The following is an 18,708-nucleotide window of genomic DNA, read 5'->3' as shown; positions in this document are numbered from 1 at the left end:
AAATATCAACAAGGGTACTTTGTGTTTCTTGGAGAGTTGTGCCATCGTGCATGTGAACTTTTATGCATCCTCAATGACGCACACCTTCTCCTGCAGTGTCAGTGTTTTGTACTTCGGCAGATGAGCCGAGCATGAGCAGCGCACATGGCCAAGATTTGACACGGGGTAGACAGCTGTGCACATGCCATTGACTAGCACTGCGGATAAGCAATGATGATGCAGGTTCACAGGCAGCAACGAAGCATAGAGGAATGCCAAGAATGCGATGCAGCCCTACCCGTGGAAAATACGAAACGAGAAGTGCAATGTTGAGGGCGGTGCTGTCTATTGGTTTGCCAGGGTTCGCGGAGGCTGGGCCCAGTGCGCCGGCTTTGCCGACAGCTTCCCATTGGCGGGAGGCTGTCGCATGTTGCTGCCGGATGGAAACTACGAACTATACGAATAGAGCCGCACTGGCTATTTAAGTTATCCGGTAGAACTTACACTGAAAATGACTGGACTGCTCAAATTTTTTGTTTTAACCAAATTATGAATTATCTAGGTTTTCCTATAGGTTGACTGTCGCTTCATAGTTTTGCTCACACTAGCTTGCTGCCAAAAATAGCATTGGCAAAGTGCAACGAGAGTGCTGACAAAATGGAAACCGTTGCTGCTCCCAGTCGGCAAGCCATATTCAAGTGTAGGGTGAAAAGTGTGAATGGAAGCAGGTGATTTTTTTTTTTTTTTTCGTGACTACAATATCCAAAATGCAATGCACACAGATCATGTCCAAAAGAACTAAGTGGCAGAATGTGTGGTGCCTAGAAACCTGGGGTGCAGTCATGTACAAATATTCTTGTATGCTATACAGTGGACTTAGAAAAGCATTTGTGACCAATGCCTTGGCTGAAGAGGCTGCAGTGACCCTCAACAGCTCAATGCTTGCAAGCTGTACCCAAACTACCATGCACATACTAATGGATTTGTGCTGGTACAACAGTGTGGAAGCTACGATGGCTCATCACTTGCAACGTTTGACATTCACTGCCATCCCCATGGCACTGGTGGTAATGTTTGCCGTAGGACACAGCCACTACACTCACAGACAACTTTCTGCAGCAATAAAGTGAACGCTGGGGAGGCAAGGTCAGGGTGTCTACCAAGCTGAATTTTCAAATTCCCTGAGTTTTCCAGGTTTTCTCTCAGCACCTTTGCAAAATTCCCTGAATGAGCCAGAACTTTGTTTTATGTCAAGACAGGCTGACACCATGCTGCCTGATGCTGTCACTCTCTAGTAAGCGTGTTGAAAAAAAAAAAAGACTTAATCCAGTTTGAACAGTAAGGAGTAATATCTATTTTATTTAAAAAGAAAACCGAGGGCACAGCGAGAAAAATGGTAAAACCCATTCCAAATTGAGTTGAACATTTTCAAATACGAATGAAAAGGAGACGCATACATAAGTAAATATTTTTGAATAAGAGCTATTTCTATCAACTGATAGCAAGCTCATTGGTATGAGGCCTGAACTTTGTCACAACTAAGATTCTCTCTCAGCAGCTGGAAAGTCAGCCTCAACTGTCCTGACATACTCTCAGCCTGTACACAACATCTCAGTGTTGGGTTTCACTGCTTTAAAGAGTTTATTTTGGTTTGAATGAGGAACACCTGCATGTCGGCATCAGCCAACACGTTTTTTGAGCTCAAGCTCCTTCAAAGGGGTGGCGGCACGCTTCCTTTCCCGTTGATTCCCCAGTGCGTAGGTCCTTTCTGTTCTTGTCCTCCTTCCGCCACTCGTTCACCCCACGGACCATTTGAAGCATCTCCTTGGTCAGTTGCACAGTCTACATCCGATTTTTCGAACTCCCTAGGGGCCGCGAAAACATAAAAAAAATCGGCCAGTTGGAAAAAATAAATGCATGTAATTTACAGCCCTTAAGGGCTCAAACCGCCACAGGCACATTCGAAAACGCTTTGAAGGCCTGTCGGTACACGTATTAGGCATATCAGTGCTCGTACTGTGACAGGCAATACCGGGTGCACGCATGCATAATTAAGGAATACATACTATGTCCCGTGGCAATAGCCCCTTCCCACGCTTGTTATGCTTCACTGCAATGCTTTTGCATATGCTGTACCACGTAAGATTATTGTACAGAGGCGAAGCTGACTTTCGGGAACCGGCATTATGCAATGCACCATGCTTTTCAAGCTTCTAAGCCAATCATGAGGACAACAAAGGCGGAGTCCAAGCCATTGCTGACAGCAGCGAATTCTTTCAATAAAAAACACCACCCAGCAGCAAGAAACTTCATAGCAAACGTCAAAGCAGCTAGGCCTAGCATTGCCACAGTGGTGGCTACGGCTGCCAATGGATCTGCATGCGAGAGTGCCAGTTCAAGGCGGCAAGGTAATCAAAATGGCAGCGTGGTGGCTTTGATTAATGCCGTTTCATACATGCGGTCACAGCAAAACGTCCGGAAAATCGGACAGCGAAGAGTTTTTGTGCCCAAAATTTCAGACGTTCTGATACATTCTGGACGGTCACGAAGCCGTCCAAATTATCGAGAATCCGGAAAGTCGGTCGTTGACTGTACACTGGCGACTCCTCCAGCCGACGACAGGGCGTCAAAGACGATTCATTACAATTCCTGTCTGTTACTCAAGCCAGCATTACCGCGACGTTCGACCCTTTCAATAAGATTACAGCTAATTTTCCCAGATAGAGGCACAAATTCCCTGAGTTTTCCCTGAGTTTTTCCAGACTACTCAAAATCCCTGAGAATTTGTTTTCCTGGTTGGTAGACACCCTGTACTTTAGCAAAAAAAAATGGTGTTTCAGCTTTGAAAATTCTCTGGGAAACGCTGGTCATTCGATCAAAATTTACAATTTCCTTACTGGGTTTTCTCATTATAGTTTGTACACAATGAATCGTTTTCAGGGTGTATGATGTTTAATTCATGCAGGACGTTTTTTGTCTTTTGTTTAATATTGTTTAATATATTAGGACAATTTTTTGGATGACCAATTTGAGCCTTTAGTTATGCGTGATTTCAGCAAAAGGAAGCTGGACGCTGTACCCAGCATGCTCTAAGGTTATCAGCCATAGTGCACCAGTTAGTGCCAAAGTATTAAATTTTAATCTTCATTGTGAAGCTCGAGCCACATCATGCCTAAATGCATGATGCGGCTTCAGTCACTGCTTCCATTCGGCGGTATTCAAAAGAGATTTGTACTTTCTGATGAACACCTTGGGACAGCCATGCTTCACAGCTACTTGAGACGATTCAGAAACCATACTCAGCGAAAACCCGCACAGAAATGCGACCGCGCACTATCCACTTCCTCAGGATAGTGCACTTCCACACTATCCCTGTTGTGACGCCAAAGCATACATTTTTTTAACATGTTTTTTTCCCCTAAAATTTCGTTACTACTGCTTTTTCTTTTTCCCAGGGTGGAAATAAGGCTGTCAGATGTATTTTCAGTGCGACAGCAAATAAATAGGAGCTAAAAAGCGACTAAAAAAACTAAAAAGCGGTCATCCCGCTCGCATTAATGTGTGGTATCTGCTATACAGTTGCCGACTGATTTTTCCGACTCCAAAAATTCGGACATGGTCGATTGTTTGGCCTGCTTCGCGGCACCGCCATTCTCCCCATAGACCATAATGTATAACAAATGCCGAAAGTTTGGACACCTTGCAATCTCTCGTCTTATTTTTCGGACACTCCTTGAGCCAACTCGATCAAGAGCACCATGCACCGACTCTGACCGGTGCATAATTCAACTTGCTGAACGCCATTTTTGTTTTGAACGGAGCCTCTTTGCTGCCCCACGAAGTGGTGCTACTACAAATCACCGCTCATCATCATCGTTTCTGCCTGGTTCATAGCTACAGCAGTTCCGGTCTCAGCTTAGTAAGCCATGTCAAGACAATCCAGCAGTTGATTTGTTTCTTTCTTCGTGCACGATGCTGCGAGTAGGCCACGTTTTTTGTTTGGGCAACTGGTGTCGGCGTGACGTAGTGGTGATGTTTGCTTTGTGTGCTGTGTCGAGGTTGCAGTGATGCAACGCGGCATACGGAAACATTGCGTCGAGTGTCTAATGGCGCCGACAGTGCCCGCGCAGACTGCACTGGGGAATGCCGGCAAGCGGGTGCCGGGAGACCTAGGATTTGTCGCTTACCGATGTGCTCCCGACTGACGCCGAAAATGTTCTGCTGAGACTTGCGCAGTGGTTGCATTATGATTCCAGACAACGTCTCATTTGACGGTTTCACAGGTACTGATACTGCTGTACTGACATGCGCAGAACTCGACGACGGCGAGATCATTCGCAGGTTTCTGCTGTGCCACCGGACATGACTCCGAGTCGGAAGATGACGCACCATGTGCTACGCTAGCGTCGCATGCGGAGTGTGTAGAAGCAGTGACTGTGCTTTCAGCCACCTATAGTGACCGTACGACCCTCTCTGAGATTCAGGCTTATCTGGAATGCGCGTGAACGGAACAGCATGCAACGACGCATTCATGACTTCTTCAAGCCTACTGCCGAGCCCAAATAAGTGCATGGAAATACATGAAGGATTTCTTTTTTCTTCTTCTTAATCTGCTTTTTCGGACACCTGTTTATTCGGACATTTCTGCAGTCCCCGTGAGGTCCGAATAAACGGTTGCCGACTGTGCTGCATCGGACAAGGGGGAGCCACCATCGAGGGGTAAGAGCGTGCAAGGAAAAACGAGTACGAGGGGGGGGGGGGGGGGGGGCGGGTTGCCTCAACGTTGTCCTTGCAGGAGGCCCTGAAGATGATTCAGTCACTCTAGGGATTCCCGAAAGACCTTTCGCTGCACTATGTGAAGCACCTGGATGCCTTGGAGAAAGATGTTGGCAAGCTTCGCATAAAGCAAGCAAGGCTGAAAGACGTGGGGTTTTCTCGTGGAAGCCAGTGAGAAGTAGCCAGTGTGCAAGTCGACATTTCTTCTGGATTTCTCAAGCTGACAGGCTGCCGCGGCAGCCTCCTTGCATTCCTTAAAATGCCTGTTTTGGGGCCACCCAAGCGATGCATCGGCAGAGCTCGCATGTCGCTTGCCACCATCACCCCTTGTGCAGATGTTATTGCAGTGCCATTGTTTAGTGCCGACAACCCGAGCATGTTACACGCGACCAGAGCATGTAGGAAGCAATGTGAAAGAGTTAAATGAGTTAACACAATCAGCAGCCGGATGGAGGAAGGTGTTGGGGAAATGGGCTGGTTTCCCCACCATTGGAGTTTTCTCATTACAATTAGATTTTGACTTCTCATGCAACCCGGTTATAACAATTATCGGTTATAACAACGGAATTTTCGTGGCACTTGAACATTGTTAAATGTGGGTGCAACAAACTTCAGTATAACGAAATTTTCAATATAATGAAGTATTCAACCAGTCAAAAACACAAGGACAAGAGAAGAAGTTCACGACACAACGACTGGACTCTAGTCCAATCGTTGTGTCGTGAACTTCTTCTCTTAGTCCAGTCGTTGTGTCGTGAACTTCTTCTCTTGTCCTTGTGTTTTTGACTGGTTTTTTCGTTCAAGTATGTACCAACTGGCCCAGATTTCAACCCTTCTGCGAAGTATTCAACGTTTTTACAACTTCTCATCCATAGAATGCCATGTATTTAGAAACTTAATATAACAAAGTCTGTTTATACGTGATTTCAACCATAACGGAATTTCTCTACTGCTGCGAAGGAATAGCGAGGTAATAAAAGGGAACTTCCACAGAAGCAGAAGATTAAATGGTTGATTTACAAGCGGCTGCTTTCAAATGCACCTCTCAAATCCTGTGCCGTGTGACCAAGTGCAACTGCCGAAGCAAAGCAGCATCATGTTCCGTATAAGTCGAAGTGCGATAAGATCCTATGTATCACACGCCGTGTGTTGCATGCTTGATGAGTGCCGTCTTGACTTTCTGCGCGAGTTCTTTTGCGTGGGAAATGGGGAGTGAGCTCGCGGTAATATAACTAAGCATGCATGAGGGGGAGGAAGTGGGAGGCAGGTTGGCATGTGCCTCTTTCTTTAGTGCAGCCGTGGCTGCGCACGGCTGTCAGTGGGGCTGAGAGCATATGCAGCTCGCATGCTCTGTTTGACAGGTAATCTGCCACGTTGGAAAAAAGTGGGCATGCTGAAATGATGTGGCATCATGTGTGCTGTCTTCTCAGTGTTAGGTACTGAAGGTAGCATAATCTCGAGTTTTGGAGACAAGTTGAAGCGAAAGGCAGATAAAGCATTCACTTCCTGCTGCTAGCGCTGTTTATGATAGGGTCGTCCCACTGCAGGCGACACTATCAGCTGCAGGGGCAGAGTGGATGCGAAAGCATGGCTGGCTTCGCTTTGTACTGCCGATGTGAAGATACCATTGGCACGATATGAAACTGTATCCTTTGTCGCCAACTCTCAAATTTAACAAAATGCATTTTTTTTTCTCATCCAAGTTTGGTTTTTCTGATGGCCCAATCATTTGTAAAATTTTCCAGCCCCTTCTGTGTTAGAAAAATTTATAATAATAATATTTGGGGTTTTACGTGCCAAAACCACTTTCTGATTATGAGGCACGAAAAATTTATGGGTGACTGCAGTTATTTGCATAAAAGTTCGACTTTCAATATAAGAAAATTTTGGTATAACAAACTGAACTGCTTATTTTACCGAGTTCGTCGAATCAAGGCTTCACTGCACTTTGCTATAACCTTTACTTTGATATGTCCATTTTGGCATGTACTGAACTTTGGATCTCTATGGGGATCTCAAGGGTAATTACATTTACATCATGATACCCATTATTTTGTTATATCCTGTTTTGTTATAACGAGGTTCAACTGTATTTTCACTGTCTTACTCTTCTGCATTAGGGCAAATGTGAAACAGTCGCACATGGAAGCCGCTCTGAATCAGTAAAGCTGTAATCACATGCATGCATATTTCGAGCGATGGAAACAGGCGACAGGTTTTGCCATCACAGAGGGCAAACTGTCGATGTTGCTTGTCACGCCGCTGGTTTTTGGCCAGTCAGAAAATTTCGCTTGTCGCCCGAAAGTCTGTGCAGCAACTTCCGCCAGAACAGCGAGACTCCGCAACAACATGGCAGCCACCAGTCCACGCACTTTGATTTTATTTCACTCTTGCAACTTGCTCTGTGCCGTGACAGCAAAAAATAAATGGTAAAATCAGCGATCGTTTTGTCTCATCTCAAGATGAGGCAAAAGTATTGGCAATGTCTTGTCGTTATTACTGTGGTGAATTGCTTGTTCTGACATTGTTAGGCCTTGGACGCTACCTTGAGCCAAAAAAATGTATTAGCTTTGTTGCCCACATGATGCCATGGCATTTCACACTGGCAGCCTGGCATTTATTACAGCTTGGTTAGAACAATGGCCTTGAGGTACATTTGTAATTCTTTTACATGTGCACAAATGTACTTACTTAGACTCCAGTTAAAGCTTGTTAATTTGTAATATTGGATCATTTGGACTTGTCATCTGGTTCCAGCAGGCATATGCATTATTTAATGAAATCAAAATCTTGTTCATTCGGACATATCTGGTCGGACATCGGTTAATTCGAACAACTCTCAGAGCTCGGCGAATGCCGCAATGAACAAAAACGGCGTTAGCCTCAATACGAAGTGGCGGAGTCTGCATTGCCACAGTCACCAGTGGACACTGCACGTGGATGACAGCAGTGCCAGAACGCTTCGTGCCTATTCGCGCATTTAAAGCCTTTATTCTTGCGTTTACCACTGCGCAAAACACTGCGTTGTTTGGATGCCTTCATAACTGCGCAGTCACCATACATGTTTGTGTTGACAGCCCCCACAGTTTCGTCTACAGCAATTGTGGCAAACAGTAGTTTAGTTTGGACTTGGTGCACACATCAACCTTCAGAACTGCAAGGTCGCCGTCCATGACTGCGTCGATAGCGGCCGCAGTCTTCTTTGCAGCGGTTGTGGCAAACAGTGGTTATGCTTTGGCTTGGTAAGTGCATGAGCCGCCTGCTTTCAAAAACTGCGCAGTCCACTGTCCATGGGGCTTCAAGTTTGTCGACAGCCACCCGTGCCACACCACTCCTTTGCACAGCAGAGCATCGAGTCCACCAGGTGGTCGGCATTGTGAGGTGCTCGCAATGCCCCCAATGTCTGCAAAATTTCTTGTCACACTGCCGTTGTTTTGCAATGACTCGACGGTCGGGTAGCCAAGGTGAACTGCCACAACAGTGACAATTCCGGGGCTGCAGCCACCTGTCAAGTTCTACAGTTTCCTGGGTAAATGGCATGAAAAGGAATGCAGCCAGGCATAGATAACTGCCGTCCGTAGAATAAAGTTGGAATGTGAAAGTTTGCCATTTTCCTTAATGCTTGCTATTATATTCATGGTAATGCTGGTGCTTAGCCTTGTAGCTAAGTCATGATCATTTGCTTGTGACGACGAGAACATAGCTGTAGCTCAACTTCTGAGAGCATGCATTTGTTTGGTAACATTTATGTAGTAACAAGCTGCAAGAAATTGTGCACTTTAGCACAGGCATATGATAAGGTAGTCCATTTGGAAAGGAATACAGACTGTACTGTGTGATTTCTCCACGAGTTGTGTTGCGGGAGGAATGCAAAGGTGGTGTGAATTGCTCTGGTTTTTGGTTGTTCATTAAAGGGACCTTGAAACAACTTTGATGATACAGTCGAACCCACTTATAACGATACGGGTTTTATTTTATTTATTTATTTAGAAATACTGTCAACCCTCAGTTGAGGGTCATAACAGGGAGGGATGTTACACATACGTTCATACAAAACAGCCAGATACAAAAGAAATATGCACATACACTACAGTGTCCTACGGATACAATACAAGATACTATATACAGACTGTAAGGCATGTATTCAAATGTTCAACCAGCTGCCGCACGCACACAAACAGAAAAAAGGAAAAAGAGAAAAAAGAAAAGAAAAACACTTTACAATATCCACATGGTACAGTTTTAGTAAAGAACATTGATTGCATTTGTAAACAATGCAGTATCAGAACTGCGAACAATTTCTGCAGGCAGCTTGTTCCACAGCTCTATTGAATCTGGGAAGAACGAACAACGAAAGGCATTGGTTCGGGACAAGTACGGTTTAATAGCTTCACTATGACTTAAGCGGGAGCTCAGTCTGCCTGGAGGTTTTAAATACAACTCTTTATTAATTTTTAGTTCACCATGAATTATTTGAAATAACGTTTTTACTCTCTGCTTCTTGCACCGATCTTCCAACAGTTCAAGACCGCAAGACTTTAACATCGCCGAAACGGAGTCTGTCCTTCTATATTTCGAGCAAATAAAGCGCGCCGCCCGGCGTTGCACCTTCTCTATTTTGGCCCACATTACCTTTTGATGGGGCGCCCATGCTACTAACGCATATTCTAGGGATGGTCGAATAAGAGATCTGTAAGCCAGCAGTTTAACATCTTTTGTTGCCCTCCCCAGTTTTGCTCTTAAAAAACCCAATTTCTTCTGTGCCGCAGAGCACACTCTTTCTACTTGATTGTGCCATTTTAAATCATGCGAAATAGAGACACCAAGATATTTGAAACAAGGAACATTAACTAGATTGTAGCCTAAAATATCGTACTGAAAAGTAAATATATTCTTTTTTGCAGTGATATGCGTGTATGTCGTCTTATCAAAATTGATTCGCATTTCCCACTTGTCACACCAACTCCCAAACGCCTGAAGGTTTCGGTTGAGCTTAATCTGATCCTCTAAACAAGATACCGGCGCAAAAATCAAGCAGTCATCTGCAAAGAGTTTTATCTTAGCAGAACTATCTAAAGCGGTTGCTACATCATTGATGTAAAGCAGAAAAAGTGTTGGCCCTAACACGGACCCCTGTGGTACTCCTGAATATACATCTACAAAACCAGACTCGGAACCATCAACGCGAACTGCCTGCTTGCGGTTAGTTAAATAATTTTCAATCCATTTTAGAACGTCGCCATTTATACCTGCTTTGTACAGTTTAAAAAGTAATTTACGATGGGGAACCTTATCAAAGGCTTTGGCAAAATCAACGCATATAACATCCATTTGTTCACGGTTGTCCATAGCTTTGTAAAAATCGTGTAATGTCTCAATGAGCTGTGTCACTGTGGAAAGTCCCCGTCGGAACCCATGCTGGCATGCACAAAGGAGGCCATTTGATTCCAGGAAGGTAATTATATGTTTTGCTATGACGTGTTCCATAACCTTGCAGCAAACTGACGTAAGGGATACAGGACGGTAGTTATTCATTAGAGTACGATTGCCACTTTTAAATATGGGGATAACTACTGCACAACGCCAGTCCTGTGGCACGGAATGGGTGCTTAGTGATTTCTGAAAAATAATTACCAAATAAAATGATATCCACTCAGCATACCTTTTCAAAAAGCCAGTAGGTATTCCGTCTGGTCCAGAAGCCTTCTTGTCATCTAACTGTAGCAACTGCTGGAATACGCCCCTCTGAGTAAAGTTGATAGCATCCATGGAACTTTCGCTGAAAGATTCCCCATCATCTACTGGAAATGGTCGATCACTGCGCGTGAATACTGATTGGAAATATTTATTTAATCCATCAGCGAGAACACCTTTTTCTTCTACTATACGATTTCCTACCGTCATTTGCTTTATTTTTTCGTTTCTGCGGTCTAAATAACGCCAGAATTTTTCTGGGGAAGTCTTAAGAAAATCACTTAGAGTGCGATTAAAAAATGTTTGCTTCGAACTGAGTAGCAAAGCCTTTATTCTCTGACGTACTGCGTGTATTTCCCTAGGATCTGCTTTTCCTTTGCGCAGCCTTTTTAATTTCCGTTTCGCGTGAACAATATCCCTAGTTATCCATGGGTTACTCCGCTTCGTTTTCTTGAGTCGGGTCGGAACAAACTTATCTATGCAGAGTTTAATAATAGCTTGAAAGCGCTGCCACAAATCTTCAACTGTTTCGATCTCGGAGACATTTTCAAATTCGTTGAAACACTTTTCTAAATAATCTAGAATAGACGTATCATCGGCCTTAGCATAGTCTTTGATTTCAACACGTACAGTAGGTTTTGTAGGTGGTGGTGTAGAAGTAAGCACATTCAGCAAAATGATTTTGTGATCGGATATACCATCGGTGACTGCCATTTCATAATCGCCTACTTTATGGGAAAGGAACACCAAGTCAAGCAATGACTGCGATTGGGACGTTATACGTGTGTTTTCCTTCACTATTTGCCTTAAGTTATGAAAAAATGTGATATCCAATAATTTTTCGGCACTATAAATTTCTTTATTTCCAGGCGAAATAAGTTCCCAATCGATATTTGGCAAGTTAAAATCACCAGTCATTATTAGCCTGGTGTTCCTGTTTACATGTGAGCAAAGAAACGTATTTAGCATATCTAGAAAATCGGGTGAAGTAGTTGGCGGCCTATAGACGACTCCTATGAGATACGACATGCCAGAAAACATGATTTTACACCACACCGATTCCGACATGTCACACATAACCGTACAGGCTGTAAGCGATGATTTAACAATAATGGCCACACCACCACCACGAGAGTCCCGATCCCACCTGAACATTGTGTAGCCAGGTGGGATAATACAGTCGCAAGAAATAGCACTGTTGAGCCATGTTTCTGTAATGCAAACGACGTGCGGTCGCTCAGATAGCAACAGACATTCTAATTCAGTAACCTTGTTAAGAATACTGCGAGCATTGAACGAAACGATTCTGAGCTATGCTGTATTTGAACTGCAGGAAGGCATGCCCTCCTTGTCATTGCAAGCTTCCCCTGACACGTTGCGATTGCTATGGCAGCCCATATCACGGCGTTCTTGGCAAAGAACACGCTCGTTGCGACTGCGATCCCAGGCATATAGACGGTCATCAATCTTAAGCTTATCATGAACCAGAGACACCTTTTGCTTGCTGTCCCTTTCTACAATAGCAGATTTCCATAGTTTCTTTCTAACGTCTGCAGTTTCTTTTGCGTAATCATTGCTGACATGAACAGATTTTCCTTTAAGTTTCTTGCAATTCTTCAGAATACTGTCCTTTTCCCTGCTGTCATAGAATTTCATTATGATAGGTCTCTGTTTTTCTGGCTTCTTCCTTCCAATACGGTGAATTCTTTCTATTGTGGTGACATGGACACCTAGTTCTTTTTTAAAAATGTTATCTACAACAGCTGCCCTGAGATCTGACTCTGTTTCGTTCGCCTTTTCCGGGACACCAAACACTAAAAGGTTGTTACGCCGCCCACGGTTTTCAAACTCAACTAATTTTTTGGCCTGTTGCCTGACAGTATCCTCGAGCTTATCTATTGTTGTGGTCATCTCCTGGATTACCACAAGGTAATCTGACAGCTTTTCTGTCCTTGCTGAGAGAACACCAATTTGTTCTTGAATTGAATTAAGTTTTCGGTCGGTTTCTGCCTGGTTGTCTAGAATGGCCTTCAAATATTTTTCCGTCAGGGGCCCTGGATTCTCCTCGATATCCCCCGATGTCAACAACAACAGCATCACTGACCAGCAGTCAACCAAAATGGCGCGACATCTGCGAGGGCACGGCAGAACTACGAGCAATCGATCGTCACTGCGATAGGAAATAGAATCAGGCCATGAACCAACCTGCAAAACGAGCAGTAGCTTTTCAGCCATGCTGTCCCTCAGGCGTGTGCCGTGCCCTCTGAGGCCGTGGGTGTCGAGGTGCTGCCTTTGTAGAAGTTCCGCCGATGACGTAATTCTCGAAAGAAGCTTGTCGACGAATCGGAAATCCGTGATGTCCCCCATGCGGCCAAGTAGGAATGATGGGCCACGCTGCTTGCATGTTGTCGCATCCGATAGCATGTCGTTGTAGAGATGATACGGCAGGCAGGATGGCAATCCATCCCAAGTGATCGCTGTACCCGAAAACCACGACGTGACCTGCAAAACGAGCAGTAGCTTTTCAGCCATGCTGTCCCTCAGGCGTGTGCCGTGCCCTCTGAGGCCGTGGGTGTCGAGGTGCTGCCTTTGTAGAAGTTCCGCCGATGACGTAATTCTCGAAAGAAGCTTGTCGACGAATCGGAAATCCGTGATGTCCCCCATGCGGCCAAGTAGGAATGACGGGCCACGCGGCTTGCATGTTGTCGCATCCGATAGCATGTCGTTGTCGAGATGATACGGCAGGCAGGATGGCAATCCATCCCAAGTGATCGCTGTACCCGAAAACCACGACGTGACCTGCAAAACGAGCAGTAGCTTTTCAGCCATGCTGTCCCTCAGGCGTGTGCCGTGCCCTCTAACAATATATCGGTTATAATAATAAGAAGCTGCTGCACCGTCAACTTTTGTATGTTTCTCATGGTGAAGTAACCCATTTACTACAATGCCCCGATGCCACATTATTGGTTACAACGATGTACTCTGGGTGCTCGGTGTCCGAGCTGAAAGGTAGCGAAATGCGAAATCCTTGAAAAGAAAAAAAAAAGAAAAAGAAAAATTCGAGGCGCTGCACGATGGCCCACTGCTCGAATGGCCGCCGCGCGCTCATTTTCCGGCCTTCTCCGCGTGCCTCTCTCCTGTCGCCCTTTTACCATCCCCAAGCACGAATGGGCTGCGCCCATATCTCTACGCTGCACCAGCCTTCGAAACACGAATGAACCATGCCAACTGTGCTGCTCGCATTTTGCTTGCTGGCTCTTCATTCAGCGTAGTTCTGCAAACAGCCCTGTGTTAGTCTTTTGCGTCGATATCGTTCCTGGCCACGTAGTTTCTCAGCCTTGTTTGACTTGTCGCCGAAACGGAAGATGACTGACCTGCCTGCCGATAATCAGCAATGCACGATGTTGCCGGTGAAAAGAAAGCACACAGCTATAGATTTGGAAACTAAGTACTAAGTGCTTCTAACTGATGAGGTGATCGTCGCGAACGTGCTTGCATCGGATAGCGACGGTGATGGCAGCAGTGATGACGCGGTAGGGCAGGCTGCCTCAACGTTTTCCTCGGGGGAAGCCCGGCAGATGATTCAGTCCCTCCGGGGCTTCGTTTTCACAAGGAACCTTCCGCTGCACTACACGGAGCACCTGGATACCATGGAGAAGGATGTTGGCAAGGCTGATGGACATAGGGTTTTCTCGTGCAATGCAGTGCGACGTACGTGGCAAGACCCTTGTGGCGATCTCGCAGCCGCGTTTCTTCTGGATTTCTCAAGCTGACAGGCTGCTGTAGCAACCTCCTCGCATTTTTTAAAAGGCCCCTTTGGGCGCACCAAAGCGCTACCTCGGCAGCGCTCGCCTATCGCTTGGCACCCGCGACCCCTCTTAGCAGTTATAGCAGTGTCGTTATTTAACGCCGACAGCCGAGGCTTGTTAGATGTGATCGGAGCACCCAGGAAGCAGTTAAACGAGGGAGTGCAATCAGCAGCCGGATGGAGGAAGGTGGTTGGGAGGGGCACTGGCCTTTCCGCCATTATAGTTTGCTAAGATCAGCTCTGCGATCCCCCTATTATGATTTTTTCGTGCAACTCGGTTTTAACAATTATTGGTTATAACAACGGAATTTTTGTGGCATTCGAATATTGTTATAAGTGGGTTTGACTGTATTGTACAAACGTATTGAATTGTTAGAGTTGGCCCTCCTGATTTTTAAGTGATGCATTTAAAAGCTTCACATAAATTGTGTAATTTATTACAAGGTTTTAAACATGTGCATCGCTACTGAACGCAGAGGCACTGCTCCCCTGAGTTTTCAGCTGCCCCTGACCAAGTAAGGCGTGGTGACCTTATGAAATCAGCAGGGTGAGCTGTCCGAATGGCTGCCCAGGATGCATCATCGATAATTTTCCAAGTTTATGGCGGACAAATGTTTTTCGTAATAGCTCGAATCTTAGTTAATTCGTTTCTATAAAAAGGAAAGTAACAGAAAGAGAATGCACAAAAACAATTTCTCACTACGCTCAAGCACTTCCGGCACACAGCAAGTGTTGTCTGCTTGTGTTACAACGTGCTGCCTGCTGATGCAAGTTGTGTAGTCTGTGTTGGCCTCGACCCGTCTTTTCGTGAGCACCATAGTTTGCCCTTGCGTTGTGGGCTGCATAAATAGCGATCGGCGACTTGTGAAGCTGCGATATTGTATCCCTCTGCAAGGGAAACCTGTGAATTGAGTGGCTGCAGTGCTGGTTGTTGCTATCAGATCGGCGCCAGGATTTGCATGTTTGCCGTTGTCACTTCACGCCGAAGGATTAATACCACAATACTGTTTCATGTCTCCGGTATTCTGGTAAGTGTAAGCACAAGCGGACTGGGCTTAGGTGTCTTATGGACAGAGGGGAGGCACAAACGTGAACAGCCTGCATGGTGCAGCCACCTGGTGGCACAGAGCTCAACCGAACACAGAACTAATATAGCAGTAACCAAGTGTATTCTACTTTGCTGCCGGTGTAAATTTTTGGCAAGAGCGTAATTGTAAACACGTTGTTTCTCTAAATCTTTAAACTGTTTTACACTTAGTTCCAGCAATATTAGCTCTTTCTTTGGCTGGTTAAGCTCTGCGCCTCCAGGTGGCTACACCGCCGATTAGGCCGCTCACGTACATCTACGCTAAAGCTCCATCACAGCAATGGTAGTATGGAGCGGCTTTAGTTTACGAATCCACTTATCCTTCAAAACACTCGGCTTGCCTGCGGTTACCGGAATACTGGGCACACTCAGAACTGCGACAGAATGCTTGCAGCGCAAGCTGATTCATTAGCTCTCGCTTGGGATCGACTGCCAGGCGGCTGGCGGAGAGGTTGGAGAGGCTTTGTGTGCTGGCTCCAAGACAACCGGAAGTAGACGGCATGACGTCCCATCATGGCACAGAGCCAGTGAAGGCAGAGCTTAGCCTCAATCACTTTGTGAACGAGTTCAGGAGAAGAAGCGTGGCTATGGAGGAGGGTAACCTGTAATCGTCCATAGCTCTCATAATATGAAACGCTTTACACAAATTGTGGTGTGAATGTTTTACTGTAGCTGTACCCTATACGTCTACGAAATTTGTCCGAACTATTTCAGGGACCCTTTAATAATGGCGCAAGACGGGTATTTTTGATTGTGATCAAGCCCAACCCAGATGCAATTTTTCTATTGCAGTCAAGAATGGTTGCTTCTGCACGGTCTAACATTCAGGATCAAGTTGGTAGAGCTCACTCAGCGTGACGGTGCAAATGACAGTCTACTTTCTCAATGTACTGGATTCGGATTGTGCAATTTGATCTGGATCACACTCAATCGTGATCCAAAATGCTTGTGTGACAGCGGTATAAATTTGACACGAATTTCAGGACAACAGAAATGTCACAGTCGTGTCACATTGACGCAACGGTAAAAGCGTCTTTCTTGACACAATGAGTCCTTGTTAATACGTATACCATTTTAAAAAACTTGTCAGATTAATGACCTTTTCAGAAATTTCTGACTGCTTGCAGTTTCAATGTAAAAATATTTCAGAAATACAAAATTCATAATAGCAAACCTGTCAGAATAATGATCATTATTAAATTTCTGTGTCCCATGCTAACAGCACCTCAATACTACGATTTAATATTCTTAAATCTGGGGCTTCTTCAATTTCCATGTATCCTTCACAACAGCTGGACCAGTAGGCTAGCAGACAAGGCACATAAAGCAGATGCTACTGCGCATAAGTTCTGAAAACCTGAGACAGCGCTGAAGAGAAAAAACACGGGAGGGTGCAAGGAAACTTTTTTTCTATTGCGAAAGCGACGATGCATCAGGCTTTGCGAGCACATGCTCCGCTCAAACAAGTGTCCCCTAGCAATGGAGGTACACCTTGTCCTTTCTGCGCACCCCTCTCCTTTTATTCAGGCTTCTTTCTGCAGCTGTACCAACTATGCACATGGGGAAATATCACATCCGTGCCCCTGGTGTTGATGCCACGCCGTCGCACTTTTCGGACAGTGTCGTTTTGGAATAGTTCAGGCACCTGCCTCAAGCGAGACAGCTGCAGTGTTCACGACAAGAAATGTGAAGAAAAAAGTAAGAAAAAAAAAACCACTGCGCTTTGGAGGCAACATGGAGCTTCCGCTTGGTCAGTGGTTTTCTTTGTGTCAGCATCCGTTTTGCACATACCACTCTTGCTACATGATGCTTTGGTGGTATGTGGCAGTGGAATCCATGGAAAACAGCAACAGTGCAGGTCCAGAGCTATCAGCAATGTTTTTGAGGGATAGCTCACATGGTGACAACTGATGGGTTGATGGGTAGAATGGTTAATTTTTTGGCCTTCACTATAACAACCTTTCAGAATAATGAACAATTTGCCGCAGTACCGTGAACTTCTTCATATGGAGATTTCAGTGTACTTTGAGGCAGTTTTGCAAGGGAAGTTTTAACTTTGTTTAGTCTTTGCCTTTACCTCTTTTTTCATTTTTCTTTTTACATGCAGTGGTATCACGTCACATCACACCACTTGCTGCACCTGCATGGTTGGGAATTCTATTATCGCCTCGACAGCGAGTGCGCTTTCGTCCGCCGTTGTTGCAGGAATAGTAGTTTCGTTTCGACTTGCTGTGTGCTTCGGTCGTATGCTTTCAGAACTGCAAGGTAGCTGTCCACGATTCCGTCGACAGTGGCTGCAGTTTCGTCCGCAGTGGTTACGGCAAACAGTACCTTTGTTCTGACTCGGTGCAAAGCTGTTAAGGATACCCTTCTGTATTTCGGAGAAAATTGAAAAGGAAAACTTTCTACGCAATAAATAAAAGATTGCCGCAAAACACAGGCCCACTATTAAACTGAGAACCACATTGGTATTCAGTACAACAGAACGTCACTAATTCATTAGTCTCAGAGGGAAAAAAAGGCACTTGCCTCTATCAACAGAAATGTTAATGATAAGAAAATATTTTGAAGACCTTCGTATATGTGCTAGAACTGAGCTATAATCAGTACTGGCATATTAATTTGGTGTTTCCTTTAATAAGAGTTCACTGTACTGTATATCTTGACTTTTATGTACCTATACTATTGATAGCTTGATACATTCTTGTTATGCAATGTTAGGAGATTGCCACGGGTGCACAGCACTACCTTTTTGCGCAAAATTTATAAGCAGTAAATTTTGTTAAAATTTTGATATTTGATTCCATACTCGAATCGAAATGTACTATCTGGCATTTGCACACCCCATTTGAAACAAATTAGCCTGGTTCTTTCAGAACCCTTCGGGGGACTCTTTTAGCCATCCGAGGTGCATTTGCCTTCACTCTGGAAGCACGACCAAGATCTGGCCACACACTGGTTATACGTCTGCTTCAACTTCTTTTGGCAATGTCTGCTGCAGATGCAGTGGCAGGTGCACATCTGTTTATCCACTGGAACATTCCTCCTCGGATCTGAACAGGTCCGGAAAGCGGCTGACCAATCAGCTCAGCCGTGCACTCTCTAGCTGTTATCAAGAGCAAACTCCACATCAGTTGATTCTAGCTGGGGCACTGTAGGAACCAGCCAATTGTAGCATTAAATAACCGAAATTTTCAACGCCATATGCATATGCCGTATGTCATGCACTTTGAATGGAGTATTTTATGAGTTTGCATCCACTTTAATTTTATCACTGAGCTTCTACAATGTGTGGCTTCTGTTTGTTTGTGTCATGCCTGCACCTTGAGCTGCAGTTCAAGCTGTCCAACCACGGGCATTGTCG

At 45.1% G+C, this 18,708-nt stretch overlaps 2 protein-coding genes across 4 annotated transcripts in view; both read right to left on the bottom strand.

Annotated features, from left to right (window-relative positions):
- The window catches only part of l(2)10685 (5-methylcytosine rRNA methyltransferase l(2)10685), a 74,828-nt gene that overhangs the window by 19,021 nt on the left and 37,099 nt on the right, over positions 1-18,708 (bottom strand). The gene's annotated exons all lie outside the window — the stretch shown is intronic.
- Positions 61-18,678, bottom strand: LOC135914787 (uncharacterized). The gene is made up of 3 exons (XM_070538703.1): positions 18,668-18,678; positions 12,147-13,248; positions 61-197 (listed from the first exon to the last, which is right to left on the bottom strand). Exons 2-3 carry the CDS (start codon positions 13,168-13,170, stop codon positions 61-63), a joined length of 1,161 nt encoding a protein of 386 aa, XP_070394804.1. The 5' UTR covers positions 13,171-13,248; positions 18,668-18,678.

This window comes from Dermacentor albipictus, chromosome 5, assembly GCF_038994185.2.
Source record: "Dermacentor albipictus isolate Rhodes 1998 colony chromosome 5, USDA_Dalb.pri_finalv2, whole genome shotgun sequence".
Classification (NCBI taxonomy): domain Eukaryota; kingdom Metazoa; phylum Arthropoda; class Arachnida; order Ixodida; family Ixodidae; genus Dermacentor; species Dermacentor albipictus.
Note: the sequence above shows the minus strand (reverse complement) of the source record. Positions and strands in the feature narration are given on the sequence as shown.

What these genes read in the sequence shown, in the direction of transcription:
- LOC135914787 (XM_070538703.1), bottom strand. Translation starts at nt 13,170, where the DNA reads ATGCTATCGGATGCGACAACATGCAAGCCGCGTGGCCCGTCATTCCTA. An exon ending in CACAATAGAAAGAATTCACC is followed by an intron (nt 198 to 12,146) that starts GTATTGGAAGGA and finishes GCTTATCCGCAG; the next exon opens with TGCTAGTCAATGGCATGTGC.